This window comes from Hibiscus syriacus, unplaced genomic scaffold (genome assembly GCF_006381635.1).
Source record: "Hibiscus syriacus cultivar Baekdansim isolate YM2019G1 unplaced genomic scaffold, ASM638163v2 tig00110450_pilon, whole genome shotgun sequence".
NCBI classification, from domain to species: domain Eukaryota; kingdom Viridiplantae; phylum Streptophyta; class Magnoliopsida; order Malvales; family Malvaceae; genus Hibiscus; species Hibiscus syriacus.
The window spans coordinates 3,006,702-3,028,422 of record NW_024062743.1 but is presented as its reverse complement, the minus strand read 5'-3'; the positions used below and the strand labels follow the sequence as shown (position 1 = coordinate 3,028,422).

The following is a 21,721-nucleotide window of genomic DNA, read 5'->3' as shown; positions in this document are numbered from 1 at the left end:
TAGGAACGAAGATGAACGCGTATTGATACAATTAAAAGGAGAGTTAAAATTGTTGATTTAGTTTTACTTCCGGGCAAAAATACCCCAAGTATTTGTTCAAAAAAAATAGTATGTTATCAAAATAGAAAAAATATAACATTTAGGTGACGAAAGTAGAGATGTCATAGGTTGGTGACTAATGTTTGTAGTTTACTCATTTTGATGCATTGCTGTCGTATTCTCTTTACCACCTCTCCGATCTGCTTCGCTTCACATCCCTCTCATCTCTCCCATTTCTTTCCATTCAAGCCTCCTGTCATTTCTCATCATTGAATGCTATATTTCTATCTACCTTTGCTTTCATCCGACTGCTAAGTAAGATCTTTCTTCCTCAATTCATCTCAAGATTGTTGAGATTCTTTCTTCTGGGAATCCGGGTTTGTTTTTCTTGAGATTTGGGAAAACCCCACTTTGTTTTATTTTCCAACGATGCGAAATGGGTTGTTATGTAGATGATAGCTTTGCCTGAATTTTTGTAAAAGCTGTAATTTGAATGTTTTACTTGAAAGTGGTGTGTTGCTCTACTGTGGAACTCTTGTACTTCCGTTAGCTGAATGGGGGAATATTGATTTGAACTTATGGTGAAATTTTGTTAATCGTTAGTTTGGTACTTATATTGGTTCGATTCCATATTGTGTTTGGAGTTGTTTATAGAGAAAAAGGATATTGAAGATCTTCAAGTTATAAACATCTCGTTGTTTTTGGTTGAGAGTTTGTTGAATGTTGATGAGCCAATATGGTAAAAGAAAGATGCCTAGTTTCAAGAGTGGTTCTTTAAATAAAATGGCATTAGGAATTGATTGAGATGGTGAATAATTTGAGTAGTACGTCATTTAACCGAAGGGCATTGAATGCCGAAGGACCTAGAATTTTGAATGTTCCAAGCCCCAAAGCTTTGAATGTTCTAAGCACTAAACCTTTGTGTTTCCCTAGTCCTAGAATTTATCATAAGTTGGGCTGGGTTCACGCTTGTTTCCTGTCCTTGTTCTCATTGGGGCTTTGCTTTCATTTATTATACTACTTAATGGAGGTTATGTATACGTTCTCCCTAGTCTCAGTCAAGCATTTCATGGATATGGTGTGTTAAAATTCAATGATTCAAGAAATGTTTGTGATATTTTTGATGGAAGATGGGTTATAGATGACTATTACCCCTTATACAATGCTTCAGATTGTCCATTTGTTGAACAAGGATTCGATTGCTTGGGAAATGGCGGGAAAGATAAATCAAATCAATCAAATAACACCTATTCCCATTTGTAATGAGGTAAGGGGAGGTAGGGTAGTAGGCTGCCCCAACGCCAGGTTGAGAGCAACTTCCGTAAAAGACCTCCAATTATAAATTGCCAACCATGGGACTCGATCCCACGACCTAAGTTTGGTTTGATATGATGCGAGGTGAGCGGCTGCTGCTTCTCTTCCTCGGGAAAGATAAAGATTATCTCAAATGGAGATGGAAACCAAAAAATTGTGATACTCCAAGGTTTAACGTTCACAATGTTCTGGAAATGCTTCTAGATAAAAGGATTGTTTTTGTTGGAGATTCTATGAGTAGAACGCAGTGGGAATCGTTGATATGCTTGCTCATGACTGGAGTAGAAGATAAGAAGAGTGTTCATGAAGTTAATGGCAATAAGATAACAAAACGTATCAGGTTTCTTGGTGTTCAGTTTGCTTCCTTCAACTTTACCATTGAGTTCTTTCGCTCAGTTTTCTTGGTGCAGCATGGTTGGATGCCTAGGCATGCACCAAAGCCTGTTAGATCAACCCTTAAGCTAGATAAACTGGATGATATTAGCAATGAGTGGATTAATGCAGATGTTCTCATATTCATCAGTGGACAATGGTGGGTTCCAGGGAAGCTCTTTGAGATGTAAGTTGCCTTCAGTCTGTCTATAATTTTGGTAGAACTTACAAAACAATGCTCTAGTCTCTTTTGCATTATCATTTTCCAAATATACATAATTTAAGTGGGTAAATGATACTTTCTGCATTTTGTCTTTAAATATGTTTTTCCTTTATTCAAAGTCCACATTTACTGAATATTGTCTTTGCTTTCTCCACCCTCTATAGACCTTATAGAGGGGAAAATTAGAGTGGCAGCAGCATATGGAAGGTTTCCTAGATAGTTGTATTATATATATGCTTTGTATTTTCTACTTATTGTTTAGCATTTATTGCATTTCCACTTTGTCTAATTGATGTCAGACTTTTGTCTATGAAGGATGCTTTAGTTTTGGAACACTTGCCCAATTTCACTGTAGAATCAGGGAAAATTATTAAACCGACAATCTTTCTTGCAAATAAGAGTCATTTTAGTGTTTTTCTTCTAGGAGACTACCTGAATTGGGATTATTATACTTCTATTAATGATAGTTTCTGGGTTATTAGGTTGCGATGATTCAACTATTTGATAATGCATCTTTTGGCCTCAATTGCAGAGTTTGAGACTAAACTTTTATGAGATAATAATTAATGAGAATGTTTCATAATTTCTACATGAATTCTTATGGTGCTTATTTTTTCAATTTGAATCCCTACTACTCTTAACTAACAGCTTTTGCCCTTTCTGAAGGTTGGAAACTATCAGAGTATAGAATCGATGTATAAAAATGTTGATTGGAAACTAAGAAATAGTTCATTGCCTTCATGTATTTTTTTTCACTTACGTTTTTCCCATTTGCAGTTTGTTCAATAAACATTCTCTTTTTTACTGCCTCATCTAGTTTTGCTTCGGTTTGCTTTACAGAATTGATGCTTTACCTGCATATGAAATCATTGATCGATCATCAATCGATAATAACATCAACTTATATTTTGACAAACCCAAAGTTGGTATAGTTATTATTGATAAGTTGCCGATTTGAATGATTAGTTAGTTTGATGCTTGAAGTATACCATTCAAAATATTCTAAACTGAAAGAGAACACAGGTGAGGCTGCACTAGCTTTGTTGTATGTTAATTTTTATTTGTAAAATGTGTTTTTTCTTACCATTTAGTATCCAATGAACGTACTATGACTAGCTGAAATGACATTTCCCTGGTGCTTTTCCATACCCATGTAAGAAAATTTCATAAATGTTTTCTTTTGGCAGTGGTTGCTACTTCCAGGTTGGGAACTCAGTAAAACTTGGAATTTCAATTCCTGCTGCATATAAAACGGCATTAAGTACTTGGGCATCATGGGTTGAGAACACGATTGACGCAAACAGAACACTTGTCTTCTTCCGAACATTTGAGCCATCGCAACGGAAGTACCAATAATACCAAGATGCTTATTCTGTCCTTTTGTTTCTCTTTGATCAAGTATAATTTCGGGGGAAGGGGGATTTCGAACTCAGCCCTTTTGAGCTGGAGACCACTTGCACCTATGACTGAGCCGAAGGCTCTGCTGCACCATGAAGCGCTTTCAGAAAACACACCCAAAGTGAACTCATTTTGGTTGCTAAATTAAATAAGTTTTTTTCTCTCCTTATTTTGGATTGTTCTCCTTTTATCAATGGGACACACACGTACACACATCTGTTGCAGCCTTTGCTCTTTTCCAGCAAACAACCATGAATTGGTTTGCATTTAAAATTTGAACAGCTTCACAATTTGATATCTGCATGACAGTTTCCTAATTTTATTTTCGTTCTTCATTCTTCTGATAAAAAGCTTTTAGTTATCTATTATTCTATTACAGTACTTGCATATTTGGTTAATTTCTAAATGAAAAATGTTTGTCAGGTTATAAATCATTACTATTTTTGGTTTCTGCATCAGTGAAAAATCCTGCAGGTTTTGCAACATGACTCAGAACCCATTGTCAGAAACCGAAGGAAGGGATCAAAGCATTTTCTCGGAGACTATATTTGAGGTGGTAAAGAACATGACTGTTCCTATAGCCATTCTGCAAGTTACTTCCATGTCAGCCTTCCGGAGAGATGCACATGTGGGTGACTGGAGTGACAAACCCCAGGTGCCTGATTGTAGTCATTGGTGTCTTCCTGGCTTACCCGATGTCTGGAATGAAATTTTCCTTTCGTACCTGCTTGCTGATCATGGACTACCTGCAGTGAATGGAGCAATGTGAGCTTTAATCCTGTCTAATTTCACTTCTTCCAGTAGTAATTTATACACTGCTTAGTTTGATATTCATCTATTATGATGACTACAAATTGTTAGAGGCTTGATGAATTGATCATGTATTGAATGGCTTGCTTGTGTTATTTTATTACTATATGCTATGTTACTTAGGCTAGGGTTAAGTGTTGAATACGGGTTAGGAAGGAAACCGTTTTATGTGTTTGAGGTGATATCCATAATATGAATGAATTCTCTCAATGATTGATTAGCAGTGTCGAATGAGTGGTCGGGTTGGGTTTGGTTCAGATTACATTAGGCTCTGTTGTTTTGGGTCCTGCCGTCCTGGTCATTTTTTTGGTTCTTTTAATATCTGATTCTAGTCATTAAGGTTTGGCCGTCGAATGGATTAGATCATTCTCGAGTTCAAGTCTTTAACGTATAAAGTTGAATCATATTGAATCTTGAATGAATTGGGTAGATAAGGTCAGATTTTTTTTAACTGTAATTAGGTTATTCAAAATTGCTCTCTTGTCAACCTATAGCATATCTCCATTTTGATTTTCAATATCATAAAAAATATTTGATAGAGAATAGGTCTCGTTGCAAATGTTTTTATATGATTAAAGGATACTCATGGTTAAGAAAGATAATCTTCAAAGGTATACAAAAGCACATAAACAATTTAAAAAATAATATTAAATATTAGTAGACTGCTTATATGTTTATATTTTAAGTACATTAATTTTTTTAAAATAAAACTATTCTTAATTTGAGTTTGGGTTTCTTTTATTAGTTTTTAGTTATTTGGGTCTAAGCCATTTTAGGTTCGAGTCATTTTCTTTCTAGTTAGTTGAATTTAGTCGTTTTTGAGTTGATCATTTCAAAGTTAAATTTTTTAGTGATCACATCGAATTGATCTAGTTCATGTTTGAACAAATTAGGTGAGATTTTGGTATTTAGATCAGCTTTGACAGCTCTATGATTGGTGAAGATTGGATGAGCGAGTACCATGACTGAACTCCCTTCTGCATGCACCTCTTTGCCGAGCTCGAAATGAAGACAGATTGAATGTTCTGGGATCACATTAAGGAACCAGTATGACCCAATTTTTGCTTTTGGTTTTTACAGAGATGTAGAGTTTACACTGATAAAGCAATTTGCAAGAGAAGCTAGCTACCATATATATATATATATTCATTCATTGTGGCCTTTTTCTTTCTTAATTCTTTAACATTTACATGTACAAGATGAAGGAGGTGAGAAAGTGGCCAAAAATGGGGTATTGGGATGTAACAAACAAGTTTGTGCCTTTTGTGTGTTCAAATGTCAAAATTTTGATGATTCAATTGAGGCAATATATTAGCTGATGTACCTGTCTGTCTTTACTTTTCTTTTTAAGATATTTTTGTTTAATCCATACTCAAACAAGTCTTTCATTGAAATTTATGTTTGGTCACCGGTGTTGATCTGAAAGTTTACAAACTCTTCAAGTTCTTGATTAGAACCTTCTTGTTGTTCCAAATCTCTCCTCATTTGCTCATTTTTTCATCAGATTACAGTTTTTTATGCATAAGTTGAGGGATATTCAACACTAGTGTGGAGGTAGGAAGTGTTAGAGAGCTAGAGAGTTTCATTTATCTAATTTCAAAGCGTGTAAGGACATAAACAATATGTATACCAAAAAAAATTGGGGGAGAAAGCTTAATGTGCTTAGTTTCGAAACTTTACTACCTAAAAAAAATAAGGGCAGAGTATACAAAGGGTACCGACTGTTAAAAGCTACAAAATGATCCCTCAATTATAAAGTTTTTTTGTTGATTCCCTTGACTATTAAAAGTTACAAAATGGTCGTTTGACTATATATATATATGTTTTAAACTCGACATTTTTCGTTAAAAAATTGACGGTCGTTTGAACTTAATGTTAACATGTTGATTGGGATATGATAATCGTTTGAGATTTTGGGATTAAATTTTATCATATCTCGATCAACATATTGACATTCAACTCAGACTGCAGTCGACTTTTTAACGGAAAGGGACGAGTTTGGAACATATGAATAGTCTGGTGACTATTTTGTAACTTTTAATAGTCGAGGGACTCAACAAAGTATCACCCTTAGTCGAGGGACCATCTGTATACTTTACCCAAAAAGCCGATAAGTAACTTACATAAATAATAGGTAAATTGCGTATTTAGTCACCCAACTCTCACTTGTTATGATTTGGTTTCATTTTGATCACACGTAATTAAAAATTAACGGAGTTGTTGACATGATATTCTTTTAATGATGATATGACATTATTTTATGGTGACACTTAAGCATCACCGCTAATTTTTTTGATGACAGATGAACAAAATGAAACCAAGACATAACATTAGTGATGATTTAAAAAAGTAGCTGGGTGACCAAATTAAAACCAAAACAATAATTGGGTGACTAAATATGTTATTTACTAAAAAATAATTAAAGTTGAGGAGGTTGTGCCACCCTCATATCTTAGGTGGTTCCGTCCAGAGTGTCATGATGTTATTAAAACCAAAACAATAATTGGGTGACTAAATATGTTATTTACTAAAAAATAATTAAAGTTGAGGAGGCCTTGTTACTCTTATATCTTACGTGGTTCCGTCAGAGTGTCATGATGTTATTAAAAAAAAATAATTGGGTGACTAAATATGTTACTTACTAAAAAATAATTAAAGTTGAGGAGGCCGTGCCACTCTCATATCTTATGTAGTTCCGTCTCGAGTGTCGTGATATTGCCAAGTGAGTAGTTTCCTAACGTTACTATGGAAAAATTAATTTATGAACTTTTTTCATCAGGTAAGGTATAAACCTAACCAATAAAATTAAAACATATAAGTAATTTTTGTAATCGTGGTTAAATTTAGACTTTATTTTTAATTATTTTTTTATATTAACATTAAATTTTCATCTTTTCTTCAACCTCTTAAACTCTTTCATCCCTTCATTAACCACAATCACCATAACCATTATCACTCCCCTTCCTTCCCATATTTACAACCTAAATCATTTTATCTTCAGTGCATGTAATATATGTTAAGTGACAATGGCTATGTTATCTTAACAGATGTTAAAGATAAAATGATTTAGGTCCTAAGCATGGGAAAAAAAGAACGGAAGAAAAATGACAAAAGTTATGGTGATTGTGGTTAATGAAGGGAGGGAGAGGAGAATAGGAGAGTTTAAGAGGTTGAAGAAGAGATGGAAATTTAATGTTGATATAGAAAAATAAATAATTAATAATTAAGTTTAAATTTAATGATGATTTAGAAAAATATTATTGACATTTTAATTTTATTAGTTAGATTTATATCATACGAGATAAAGAGGGTTCATAAAATAATTTTTTGGTGCGTCAGTTTTGGCGTAGATTAGATGAGAAAGAAGTATAACAGTACCAGATTAGACTTTCCTTTTTATTTATTTATTTATTTATGGTATCATATTGTGTATTCGATGGAATTATAGGGGTCAAATGTGATATTAACCCATTATTTTCATATTCTTTTTACGGCTTCAGTTACTATCCAAATTTTCAATCGCATTCGAAACCCGACCCGCCGTATAGATCACATGACATAAGTACATAAACCATCTTTCTTACAAAAACCCTAGTCTTAAACCCCTGCCTTCTCTTCTCCCTGTGATTTTGAATTAACACTTCATTTTGTTTCCTTCATCACTGATAGTTGAAACATGAAGAGCAAGAACGAGAAGAAGCGGGGCTCATCGGCCCCAAAAGGTGGCCCCAAGGGGAAGAAATTTTCGATGAAAAACGATCCATTCTTCGAGACGGAGAGCAAGAAGCGGCGAAAAATGGCCTACGGGGATGATGACATTGAGTCAGGGGGTTCTGAAGAGGAGGAAGAGATTCTGGGGGGTTCCGACGCCGGTGGCGGAGAGCAGGATGAGGATGAGATTGAGGAGACCCCTGGTGAGATTCGGAAAAGGGTGGCGACTGAGCTTTTGGACAAGATGCGCGCAATAGCAAGGAGGGAGAAAGAAGACAAGGATGGGGACGGGGAAATGGACGGGGAAGAGGCTAGGGATTCGCTTGTGGCCAAGATTTTACAGCAGGAGCAGCTTGAGGAGAGTGGTAGGATTAGGAGAGCCATTGCTTCCAGGTAAAAGAAGAATTCATCTTTTCCTGTATGTTTAAACAATGGAATTATCGTAGGAGCACATTTGATTTGTCTTTGAGAGATTTCCGTTTTAGATGTTTAAATTGTTGAATGTACTCAACTCAGGATTAAAAAACCAGAAACTGCTGATGGCTTTAAAGTCTTGGTCAAGCATCGACAATCTGTTACCTCTGTAGCTCTCTCTGACGACGACTTGAAGGGCTTCTCAGCGTCCAAAGACGGTACTATTTTACAGTGGGATGTAGAGAGTGGGAAAACTGAAAGTTACCAATGGCCCAGTGAAGATATTCTTAAAAGTCACGGGGCCAAGGATCCACGAGGTAGATCTAAAAAGCATAGTAAAAGTGTTTTAGCATTGGCTGTTAGTTCGGATGGTCGATATGTGGCAAGTGGAGGCCTAGACCGCCACGTTCATCTATGGGATGTTCGGACAAGAGAACATTTACAGGTAATTCTGCTTTATTTATCAAACCTGGCTGATATGCTAGATGATATTGTATACTTTTTTTTAAAGAAAAAACCCATTAGTAAAAGAAGAAAAATAGAAAAGTTACATGTTTTTGTTTTTAGTTTAGACATTAATTAGTGCATCTCAAAACTTAATCTGTACCTGTTTTTCAATAATGAAGTGTGCAATTTTCTCAATTTGGCCTTTAATTTTGCTCAACAGGCATTCTCAGGTCATCAGAAACCTGTATCATGTTTAAGCTTTAGGCAAGGTACCACAGATCTTTTTTCTGGATCGTTTGATCGAACGATCAAGTATTGGAACATGGAGGACCATGCTTACATTGACACAATATGTGGTCATGAAAGTGAAGTGTTGACCCTTGATTGCCTAAGAAAAGAACGTGTATTGACCGTTGGACGTGATCGATGTATGATGTTGTTTAAGGTAAACATAATTTTGAAGTTTTAGTTCATTATCCAAGTAGAAAACCTTTGAAAAAATGTGATGTGGAGTAATGCTTGTGCTAAAACTTCACTTGTGTTTCCATTACTATCAAAATTGTTGGATATCTTCTAATATTCACACCTTAGGGCCCCTCCATCTATTGTAATCTGAGCACCATCTTGAACTACTATTAGAAGTTCTGGCATTTAACTGTAGTCTAGATGGACACCAGGTTATTTCTTCTCTTCTCCATATCTGACAGCCATATGTTATGAACCATGCTAAATAGGTTCTTGATCAGTCTCGATTGGTTTTTCGTCCTCCACCAACATCTTTGGAGTGCTGCTGCTTTATTAACAATGATGAATTCTTATCTGGTTCTGATGATGGGAGCATTCAACTTTGGAATGTATTAAGAAAGAAGCCTGTATACGTTGTTAAGAATGCTCATGCTATGCTGCCTGCTGGCCAAAGTGTTGAACAAATTGGCAGTGAAAATATCCCTGATAATGGTTTAGGTAATAAAACATATTCAGTTAACCCTGTTTATCATGCATCTTATGTTTTATTAGCTAGAAGGTAGTCCACTTGGAATTTGAGGTGACATTCTTTTAAATCCTTGATTTTTGTGCATTATATATATTTACCTTAGCTTTTATTCTCACCATGAGTATTGTTGAAGTAATTATTTATGATAAGCGATTGATTACTGTTTTTAATTTAGCTTGTGTTTGCATGTCTCATTTTATTAATGCTGTCAATTGGTTTCTTAAAGTTATTTTTCTATTGAACAGTATCAAACCTATACTATTCCTTGCTAACTTATGCCTGATAAACTTGAGAGGTGCCTACAAGTTGGCCTTTGAGAATCTCAGTTGTGGCTGTTTGTGAGCGCATTATTATTGCTGTTCTCTTTTAATCTGACCAGGGCTAATGCAGGTGTAATCATTTTTTGATAATATGATCAATTGGAAAATTTAATCATTTTTTTAGTTTCTCATCATAAATCCTGTCAATTGGTTCCTATCAAACTTATCAAAGCTAAGTCCAATACGTCCATACATATATAAGTACATATAAGTTTTATCTTCTAAATACTTAAATATACTTTAAATGATCATTTTATTGTTTTCTGTTAGACAAAGGTTAAAACAAAATGTCTGATATGTCTAATGAAGTAGTACCTTTGAGGCACAATCAAACTTAAAATATCTTTAGTCTAAGCCTTGCCTGAAGTGTGCTGAGTAGCACAGCTTTTGAACACCACTTTTGTTACGTTTTTGTTCCTTAAAGATTCTTTCAGTTTTTTCTCTTTTTTGTTTTGCTTTTAATCTTCTCTCTATTGAAACGCTTGTAGGATATTGTTTTGAATCTAGAAAGGAACATCTTTGGCCAGGCTTTAAACATGATTTTAGCTTCTCTGAACAGCTTGCTAACCTCTTTGATTAATTTGCTTCATACTACTCTGTAGAAAATGGTGATCACAAAATTGAGGGCTATAATTGTTCGTCAACATACTCCTGGGTCAGTTCAATCAGTGTTTGTAGAGGAACTGACCTTGTTGCATCAGGAGCTGGTAACGGTTGCGTTCGATTATGGACTGTTGAGACTGGGAAAAAAGACATCCGGCCTTTATATGACATTCCATTGGTAAGTTAATGTCACTTAATACCCTGGTTAAGAGTTTACCATTGTTTTCTACTGCACGTTAGGCTATTGAATTATCCATTTCGACTGGACCTTTTGCGAATACTAAATAGAAGTCACTGAAGTAATTATCTTTTTCATATATCTATTTTCTCTACTCAAATGTACGCCCTTGGGATGTACTAGTATTTATTGTCACATAAAATGCATGTGACTATTTTCAAATAATAATAATATAGGCATAATGAGATTTTTGGTCCTCGAACTTTAAAAAAAGTCATTTTAACCAAAAACAATTTCGCTTCATTTGACCCTCAAACTTCTAGTTTTTGTCAAATTGAACCAATTTCTAAGATATGTAGAAGTATGAGCTTGGAGATACTTTTATGACGATGAGAATACCCTTTATAGTCTTTGAAATTTATTCATCATCAAATAGATCCACTAAAAAATTCTTTGAATGGAATTAGAATTCTTACCGGTAAATTAGATAATTTTATGTATAATAGAAAATTTAATTGGAAAGTTATAAATATAGTGATTAGTGAATAACAATGTCCATTTTATGTCAATTCGAGGTTTCTACATTGGTAAACACTGGTATTTCTTCATTGCTTTTAGCATTGAGGATTGACTTCAAATAAAAAATATTAAGGTTGTGGAAGAATTTGCTTTCGATGTCTTGATTAGATGCTTTATATGAGATGATACTTTTGGACCTTTCTAGCTTAGTCTAAAGGTTCGCTAATTATATATGTTAAGCCTACATCACAAGAATGAGTAGCATACTGTTAAGAAAGGTGAACACTGGTTAATCCTATGGAATCTCATACGTTTTTCATATGTTTTGCTTCTCTTTTGGAGTACTATTGAGGTTGTCCTTCATATGGTTGTATCCTTGTTTCACCTAATTTTATTCTCATTTTTTGTTGCTTAATGTAACCCTTGTGATACAGGTGGGGTTTGTTAATTCCCTGGCATTTGCAAAATCTGGACAGTTCCTGGTTGCTGGAGTAGGGCAGGTGAATTATTTGTCCTTAACATTATCTAGACAAATCTTCTCTTAATGTTTATTTTTTCCTTCTTTTTTCTGAACTCGGTACGAGGTTGGTGAATATTAACTTGAATTTTATCTTGCATGAAGTGGATTAGAAATAAAACATGATATGATAATTGCTTTCTGATGTGCTGATTCTGTAGGTGGCTCCTACTAAAGCAGTTTCCCCCCCTTTCTATTATGTATTAGTGGTCCTAGGAAAGCATCCATATCTGATGTACAGAGCTACTGTGATATATATATGGATGCTTTCTTTGGTTGCATTTATATGTTTCTAGGATCTTATGGCAGGTGTTGTATTGGAAATTCTTAATAGCATATGCTTTTCCCTTTGGTAGCATCATTGTCAGTCTTGTTGATGCTTAAAACACCCTGGCTGCTGCAGGAACCCCGACTAGGAAGATGGGGAAGCCTTCCGGCTGCACGGAATGGAGTTGCGATTCAGCCTTTGGAGCTGTTGTAAGGCAGGGCATGGTTTTGGTTGCACCACCAACCTCTTCAGTTTTGACTACTATCAGCAGAACCAATCAGCAGTGTACCTCTACGCTCGAGTTTTTGTTTTATTATTATTATATCTTTGTATCAAATTTGATGTCTGCTTGCAACAATTCACACCCATTTTCGACCTTTTCATTTCTTATTTAAACCGCAAAGGATAAGAGAGAGTCATTTATCGATTTTTCCATCCAAATTTCATCATCTTCGATGAACAGATGAATTTTAACAAGAAACCAAGTAACCCTTTATTGTGAATGCCACGAACCGTTTTTTCTTTCTTGATGGTCGATCGTTCACAAGTGCGTAAATTCTCTCTTGGAGCCTTTGAATCTGTTGGTGTTTAGAGCTATAAGGCTATAGATTTTGTTGATGTGGTCCGGGAGGATCCAAAATACGGCGAATCGTAAGCGATTTGTTGTTGGTTAGGGAGATTGAATGGGTGGGGAGGATTTTGAGAAGGGTTCATTTTAGACTGATTTCTTTTAGGTCAGAAGTAGTTTACGTTGGTTGTATCAATTGTTGACGGAAATAAATTTGTCTTGTATACCGTTTGTAGTTCACCCTTTCTCTATATTAAGCAAACATTTTAAAATATTTTTAAAATATTATAAATATACTTGTTTAGAATGATTTAATATAAATTTTGTAAAAATATAAATTATTTAATTATTTTTTATTTATAAATTAAAGTGAAAAATTAGTCTGTTAACTTAATAATGATATTAGTTATTAAGCACAATATAATAAAAAATATTCACAGTATAGTTGAATGACTAAGTTTTTGTTCATTACTTTAAAGTGTCATATTCGAATATTATAGTCAATGAAAAATATTTATTTTGTGGTGATACCATTATATAAGTTAAATATAAAATATAGTAAAAATAAATCAAATGACAAGCTTAGTTTAATGGAAGAATGCCTTAGCATCTCATGCAAGTGGCCCAAGTTTGACTCATACTGAGAACAATAATGATTTCTTTTATCTTATCCTCATAGGTGTTGTCACATCCTAATTGATTGAATAAAATTAATTAGAAAATGCTGCAAATTGAAATTCACATGTCATACTACATTAGTATTGTTGTTAAGGTTTTAATAGCGGGAGATCAAATTGAAATTTTAACTAAACGTTAAATATTTAAAAAAAAAATAAAGTTTAGGTATTAAACATATATTTTACCCTTTTAATATTTACTTAACAAAAATAATTTAATTAGTGATGTACTTCTATGTATTGCATTAATGATGTGTTTTGATGTGCAATATTTATTGTATAATTTTCCTCCTTATTAATAGTTTTTCCTTTAAAATTAAAGTCGGGTATAGATCCCTTGACTTGATTGCTTAGTTTCCCACCTAATTTAAGTAACATTTAATTTTAAGATAAACTACTAGGGGTGTTTATTTTTCGGTTAGTTTGGTCGACCACTAAATTAGTTCAGTTGGGGAACGATTAACTTTTTTCTTCTTCTTCTATATTTACGGTTAATTCGGTTCGAAATCAGTTAATTAACCGAATTAACAAAAAATTATTAAATATTAAATATATTATATATATTAAATACATATTTTAAGCTCAAACCTATTAAGAATTAAGATCCAAATATTTGTTAATCACTCTAGACTTATTAAATTATTAATACCTAATTAAATTTTAACTCAAATTAAAAAATATACTTCTATTATATTTAAATTAATTTAATTAGAAGTATTATAAAAAAATTTCAGTTAATTCGGTTAACCGACTAAAATAACCGAACTCTATTCGGTTGAGTTAATATTTTTTTAAAAAAGTTCGATTAACGGTTAAAGAAAAAAGTCCGGTTAATTCGGTTAATAGTAATTTGGTTCGGTCGGTGGCCGTTTTAACTGTTTGAACACCCCTATAAACTACATATTTAATCACCCAATTATTATCGTGATTCTATTTGGGTCACTCGATTGTTTTTTTAAATCATCACTAAACTTCGTTTTTGTTCTGTTTTAACCATTCTTTATTAAAATAATTAACGATGATGATGACGTATCATCATAAGGTAATGCTACATAATCAAAAGAAAATTTTAAAAAATATATTATTCAACAGTTGTTTATTTTTTAATGACATGTGACTAAAATGGAATAAAAACATAAGTTTAGTGTTGATTTTAAAACAAATGTAGTTAGATGACTAGTACGAAATCGTAGAATAAGTTGGTGACTAAATATATAGTTTACCCTTGATTTTAACACCGTTTGAGGAAGTTTAGAAACCAACAACATTAGAAGATCTAATAAAATACAATGGCCGTTATGCCATTTTCCTCTTTATTCTAGAGGATTTTCGAGTCTTTGAGACTGTTCAACAACTAACACGATTTCATCGTGGTGAAACATGAAAGAAAAACAAGATTAGTTCACATATGATTATTCTACGCTTGACGATTAGCTATGAGCACCACTAATGACGAACATCATTAATTTAATTTAAAAATATTTAAATTATAAAAGATTTAATGTATAATTATAAATTAGTTAAAAATTTAAAGATAAATTATTGCTCTTTTCATTTTCACCAATACTTTTTAAATTTTATCAATTAGGTCACTCAACTATTTAAATATATTCAAATAAGCCACTTGTTGTTAATATTTAACAGAGAAGCTGATGTGGCAGTTGAAACATTTGGTATAATTACACATTTGGTCACTGTTACTTATATATTCTATCAATTTGGTCCTAATTTTAATAAATTAAAATAAACCTAACCCTAAATCAAATGGTTCCATGTATAATGACCCAAAATTCAACCTTTTATTTTAATTTATTTTAATTTTAAAAGTTACAACATATTCTATATTTATAACAAAACATTTTTTTCTAAAAATTGAATAACTCAAGCAATAATTTATGATATTAAATTTATCGCCCTTTTGATATAGGTCAATCTCTTAGTGCAAAAAAAAAATCCATGCTAAGTCCACCGAGAATCTTATCACTATAAACTTTTATTAAAGATGGTCATGAAATTTTATGGTAGGAGATGAATTTTTAAAATTTTAAAGGAAGAATTTGTCAAACATGAAAGAAATATATGTCACATTTTTCTATTAAAAATTTACTGGATAAACATTTCTTAGTTTTACATGTTAGACTATATCACATTTTTCTAGTAGAATGTCATTTACAAATAGTAGTAGAATAAAAGTTTTGTCCAATGAACTTTATAAGAATGGGCCAATAAACTATATTTTTCTTAAAATCAAAAGAGGTTAGGTACCATTGATGGGATGTTTATGAGAACCATAAAATGAATTTCTAGTAAATATTTTGTTTTGTTATAAATATAGAATATGTCGTAACTTTTAAAATCTTTTAAAATTAAAGATTTGAGGGTGAAGTTTATTTTAATTTATTAAACTTAGGACCAAATTGATAGAATATATAAGTAACAATGACCAAATGGGTAATTATACCAAATATTTTAACTGCCACATCATCTTCTCCGTTAAATAGTAACGACAAGTGGCTTAATTAAATGCGTTTAAATAGCTGAGTGATCTGATTGACAAAATTTCAAAAATATTAGTCAAAATGAAAAGGGGCAATAATTAAGTGGTTAATAGTATATTTTACCCTTTATTTTAAATAATTTATCTTTAAATTTTTAACTAACTTATAATTATACGTTGAGTCATTTGAAAATTAAATTTTTATAAATTAAATTAATGATTCTAATCGTTAATAGTGCTCATCTCTATTAGTCGATCACTATAGAATTTTTCTTAGTTCACACTGGGATATGTTGGAAGATTTATGGACAGCGCATGAGATTTTTCTAATTTCTCTTTTGCATTTTCCGTAAGTATGAATTGAATTCTAAGTAATCCGTTTTAATAGATTTTTTAAATCTAAAAAGCTTAAAATCAATTCACACAATTTTTATCTAAAAAATAGGTTAAATTTATAACGAATAACATACTAAAATTCATCATTAATAACTATATATATAATAGGAGAAAATTACTAAATAATTAATAAATTTTGTTAAAATAATTTATTTATCATTATATTTTAAAAGTTATACAATAGTTATTAAATTTAAGATTTTGTATAAAAGTGAGTATCGACTATTAAATATTATTACGAGATTAACATAGTATGCTAGATTAATAAAAAATATCTTATTTTACCCCTCAATTATAACTAAAATTTTATTTTGATATATATTTCTCCAATTTTTTAAATGATAAGTTAAAAAAATATAAAATTTAGATTTTTAAAATATATGAAAACAATTTATTTCATAATAAAAAATATTTACTTAAAAATTATAATTTTATGAAAATTTTATTTTATAAAATTATTTTATAACTATTTATTTATTTATTGTTGCATTTGTAAAAACAATTATAATTTATAAATTTTGAGATATAATTTTTAGGCTTATATTACAAATAAGTGCCTAAAGTATACTATATTTTCCATTTAAGTACATCAAGTGTTTTTTGGTCAAAATAAATACCTAAAGTTATCTTACTATTCAAAATAGGTACCTAAATTATTTTATGTCAAAATAGGTGCCTAAACCATTCAAACTTTTCATCTAAGTTATAAAAAAAGTTGAAATGTGACATTAATTAAAGAATACTTCAGGTACTTGGATGAAAAGAAATTGAATAGTGTAGGTATCTATTTTGACCAAAAAATACTTTAGATACCTATTTTGACTAAAAAGATAACTTTAGGTACTTATTTTGATCAAAAAATACTTTATGTACTTAAATGAAAAAGATGATATATTTTAGGTGTTTATTTGTTATATAAGCCCTTTTTTTTTATCAGGCAATGATTTTTTTATTAAGTGATGTGATTCAATAATTTAACTTTTGTTTAAGAAGTTTATATAAAATTTAAAAATAATACATCCAAAAACTATAATATTACATTAATAAGAAAATACATGCAAATTAAATAAATAATCAAAATAATCCTAAACTTTTAATAATGTATCACATAAGGTATGGTATAAATTCAATATTTATAACGTGACACTAAACAAATATTGAATTTATTTATATTCATTTTATTTTCAATTCGACAAACTTAATAAAAATATTTTAATAAAAATTAATTGTAAAATAAAATTTTAGTTATAACTAAAAGGTAAAGTTAGATATTTCTTATTGATTTAACATGTCATATTAAATGTTTAGTAATTGCGATGTATTCATTCTATAACAAAAATCTAAAATTTAATACTCATTATATAACTTTTAAAATTTAGTGTCTAAAACAATCATTTTGATATAATTTAATGACCATTTATGAATTTTACCCTATACAATACCACTACAATTAGTGGTAGACATGATGTATGATTCATTATAGAAATTTCCTAGAAAAGAACTAGTATAAACTTTATATTTTTTGTTATATTATGTTGTATACATTTTTTATTTCCATAATTTTATTTATTATTTCTTTCGAACAATTTTATTTATAATTGTTTTAATTTTCCAAAAGTTCACTAAAATTTTATTAATTAGAATTGACTTAATTATAAAATAAGTGTTCAAACTATAGACGATTATGTCATTTTCCTCTTTATTCCAGAGGATTCTCGATTCTTTGAGACTGTTCAACAACTAAGACGATTTCATCGTGGTGAAATATGAAAGAAAAACAAGATTAGTTCACGGATGATTATTCTACGCTCAACGAGTAGCTGTCCATGAATTGTGACTACTAAATATGGCCACAAAATATGTGCAAGTATACATAATTGAACAAGTAATACAGTGATAAGTGAGTACCGTATCCACAGGGATTGGAGGAAATTGATGAGTTCAATCAAATCAATCTACTACTTTACCTAAGTATAATTAGTGATGGTATACAAATGAAAATGTTTTGGCAAAATGAAATGGATGTTGGTGGGAATGGAATGATAGTGTGATGTGGAAGCAAATAGAGATGTCGTGAAAAAGTATATTGTGTTTGGTGCAAACAAATGAAAATGTAAAGGCAAAATAAAATGTAAACGTTGGATTTGATTATAAGGACTTTAGACTCCTCACACGACAAGCTATTATAGGAATGAATGATATGAGTCACTTGGGAAATTTAAGTCTACTTCTCAGATTGGTCTTATTTCTATGCCTTATTTGCTCGATAGAGTTTACTAAGAATGCGCTATGCTATCTCTAGTTAAGGGACTCGACAGGTTGAAAATGCTATGGAAATCTATTGGCGTTAGCTTATGCAGGGATTCAAGTCCAGATAACATGATATGTCATAACAATACCATTTAGCGGCAACATTAACATCCAACCTCTTGATAATGCACTACTCCTTTTAGTCGACTGAAATCTTAGCCTTATCTTTAAGGGTGGATTAGGCCTAGTTACTATCTAGAACCCCTTGCTCATGTGGCTTCTCTCTAGTTTCATTCGAACACTAAGGATGTACTACTTAGCCATTCTCTCGAACACTAAGTAATCTCCTAAGGAATGGCTACTCACATAGCTCCTACAACCTTAAGGCATTAAACTTCATAAACAAAACAAATAACAACATACAAAAACAACCATTCATTAAAGTAAAACTTAAATATCCAAAATGAACTCCCACCAAATAATATTAGTTCATGGTGGGGTTTGAATGTTTCAAGCAAAAAGAAAGAAGTTAATCCGTTTCTTACAATCCAAATGATAAAAATGAAAGCAAAGAGCAAAGGGAAGGAGGAAAAGCCTTCGACGTACACTGTCGGAGCTTCCCTCGACCACCACGAACTGCCTTAGGTCACTAGTTCCTCTCGGACGCCTAGCTCGCCACTCCCTCTAGCTTGTCAACGGAGGAATTCCATGACAAATAGAATAGGTGGAGAAAGGAGAAACATTTTTCCTCCAAATTTTTGGCTTAAGGTGGCGTGTGTAAAGTCTCATTTTCATGGTGGCTTCATCTCCTATTTATAGGGGAGAATAAACCTAGGAATTTGTGTTGAAATTCCTAGGATACCCCAAACATACTTCATTCACGTGGGGGTGAGCAGAGGTGGCATGGTCCCCTCCAGGCAGCTGGCTGAGTACCCGACAAGATCAGGCTACAACAGGGTAGTGGTTGAGCATGGTCATATGCAGTAGTACGTGCTCTTCTCCAGGCAGATGTCTCTTCTCGGGTATAGGTCACGTGAAGATAGGGACAGTTGGCTTTGAAAAATATCTTATTTTATTTTGTTCGCTCTCGAAATGCCAACCGAATCGATATTTGTATTCTGCTCAGCAGTCTCATTATGTCATGACACTTCCCTTTTTCTTTTCCTTGCTCCCAAATCCTACACATCACCAAACAAACACCTTCCCTATAACAGAACACCAATTACAAAATAAAATGTTGTGGCAAACATAATTCTACCACATGCAACTATATGCTCCTAAATACATCTATATGATCCTACATGGGCTCTTAGACAGTCAATAACTTAAGTGAAAAGGTCGCAAGTATGACCCTTTTACAGAGTTATCAAACTCCCAAACTTAAGCTATTGCTTGTCCTCAAGAAATGGATAATATTAAGAAAAATAAAAAAGCCATGACAAGTTTAGAAGCAGAATAGTTATATGGGATAAAATTTCAGCCCTCAGAACATTTGGCTTCAACATGCTAGACTAATTTGAGAAATCAAGTACTGTCCCCTAGGGCAAGATCCTTTGTGTGAGTGTGTGCGTGTAATTGTATCAAGTCCATGCTTAACAAACCTAATGATTTTCTAAGGAAGCTTTCTTGTTTTTCCATGACATTTACAAGTTTTACTCCCACATGTTTTCTTTTATTAACATTGCTATGAGGGGAGTCAGCCCATCACACCTACCATCCCACACTCTAGGTGAAAGGGAGCATACCTTCCACCATGAGCTAGTCTGATAGAGTCATCCCGTGACTACTTTCATTCACTCATATGCCATAGTTGTCATTTATTTATATGCAGTTTCCAGGCAATGCCATGACATAACGAGTATCCCTATACATTTATGCCGAAGTATTTATTCGTAATTTCATTTCCTTTTTTATAGGGTAGGGTTTTTATCATTAATTAACAAAGTTTTATGCCACGACATTCAAGAATTCTCTTATTAAAAATTTCTAAGTTCCTTAAGCATGGAAAACATACAATCGTGTATTCAAAGGTTTCAAAGAAGTAAGTCGTAGAGTTGGTTCTATCATCCTCAATAGTCATATACATTCAATTCTGGCCATAAAGAGTTCATCATCATCGGGCATCCTTAATCTATTCCAGAAAACTAATTCTAACACTTACAAATGTCATGACATATTCATTATACTAATACTATCATGCAATGACTTGGGAACCCTACCTCCCCAAACTTGAGAGAAGCATTATCCTCAATGCTAATGAAAAACTAAGGTAAAACTAGACTACATACTATGAAAAGCAATGTAATACAATGCAAGGTACCTCAACTTTATGCTAGTGGTGGTGCGGCAGTCGTGCGACGTGTGCGCTTTCACAGTTGTGTGGGACTGGAATGTTCAGAGTCTGATGCTGGTGCAGTAGGGGGAGTACTAGGTCCTTCTAGGGCTAGGGATAATTAAGGATCCTCTCACCTAGACACCTTCTTCAATCGGTGTCTACTCCTTCACAAATGAATTTATTGCGACATTTCAGATTGTTTATCCTCTAGTGGATTTACAGGCTGCGGGGGTTCTGGTATAGTGAAAATCTGGAGCTCGTCTTCTCGACGTTCAGTTGGCGGCACAAATTGAATGGATCAGGATCAGCTGGTTCCTCCTCATTGGCAGGCTGGCGAGCATCTTCAGATGCTTCAGTATTTTCAGATGGTTATAAGAGCGTAACAGGGAATACTGGGATATCAAAATTTATGTGCGGGAGAGTCTCCATGAAAGCATTGGCAAGAAACTCATCTCATTATTGGACATAAACAAAGAAGGTCATCATGTTGCTGGTCAACTACTCGACATGCTCTTGAGTGCGCTTAGTGACATACTCTAGGGCATCTAGCTTTGCCCTAGCATTTATATTTGCATCAGAACGAGAAGTGTTCTCATCTTTATCTTTACCCTTAGTTTCCTTGAATCCAAGTAACATAAGAATCTTGGCCTTTGTAATACCAGCCAGCCCATGCAGTATTCATCAAATTTCCTCAGACACCTTCTTCTTACGGTAGAGAGCCGTTATGAGGTTTGGAAATACCAAGGCACTGGCAGGTCTCTTCAGACATATATGAACTTGTTCAAAAATGATTTTGCCTATGTCAATGGAACACCCTACTAAAATAGAGTGAAAAAGAAGTATCATCTGCAAAGAAACGATGGTGTTGTGG

At 32.7% G+C, this 21,721-nt stretch overlaps 1 protein-coding gene and 1 pseudogene across 1 annotated transcript; both read left to right on the top strand.

Moving 5' to 3' along the window:
• The first annotated feature begins 775 nt into the window (after positions 1 to 775).
• Positions 776 to 5,448, top strand: LOC120126136 (annotated as a pseudogene).
• Positions 5,449 to 7,740: 2,292 nt separating this feature from the next.
• Positions 7,741 to 12,582, top strand: LOC120126045 (U3 snoRNP-associated protein-like YAO). The gene is made up of 7 exons (XM_039144342.1): positions 7,741 to 8,260; positions 8,384 to 8,726; positions 8,949 to 9,173; positions 9,463 to 9,691; positions 10,645 to 10,823; positions 11,777 to 11,842; positions 12,263 to 12,582. The coding sequence occupies exons 1-7, from the start codon at positions 7,833 to 7,835 to the stop codon at positions 12,338 to 12,340; spliced, it is 1,548 nt and encodes a 515-aa protein (XP_039000273.1). The 5' UTR covers positions 7,741 to 7,832; the 3' UTR covers positions 12,341 to 12,582.
• The last annotated feature ends 9,139 nt before the right edge of the window (positions 12,583 to 21,721 follow it).

Coding starts and splice junctions, on each gene's coding strand:
- LOC120126045 (XM_039144342.1), top strand. CDS start 7,833: ATGAAGAGCAAGAACGAGAAGAAGCGGGGCTCATCGGCCCCAAAAGGT. Junction 10,824..11,776: donor CTTTATATGACATTCCATTG/GTAAGTTAATGT, acceptor CTTGTGATACAG/GTGGGGTTTGTTAATTCCCT. Junction 11,843..12,262: donor TGGTTGCTGGAGTAGGGCAG/GTGAATTATTTG, acceptor TGGCTGCTGCAG/GAACCCCGACTAGGAAGATG.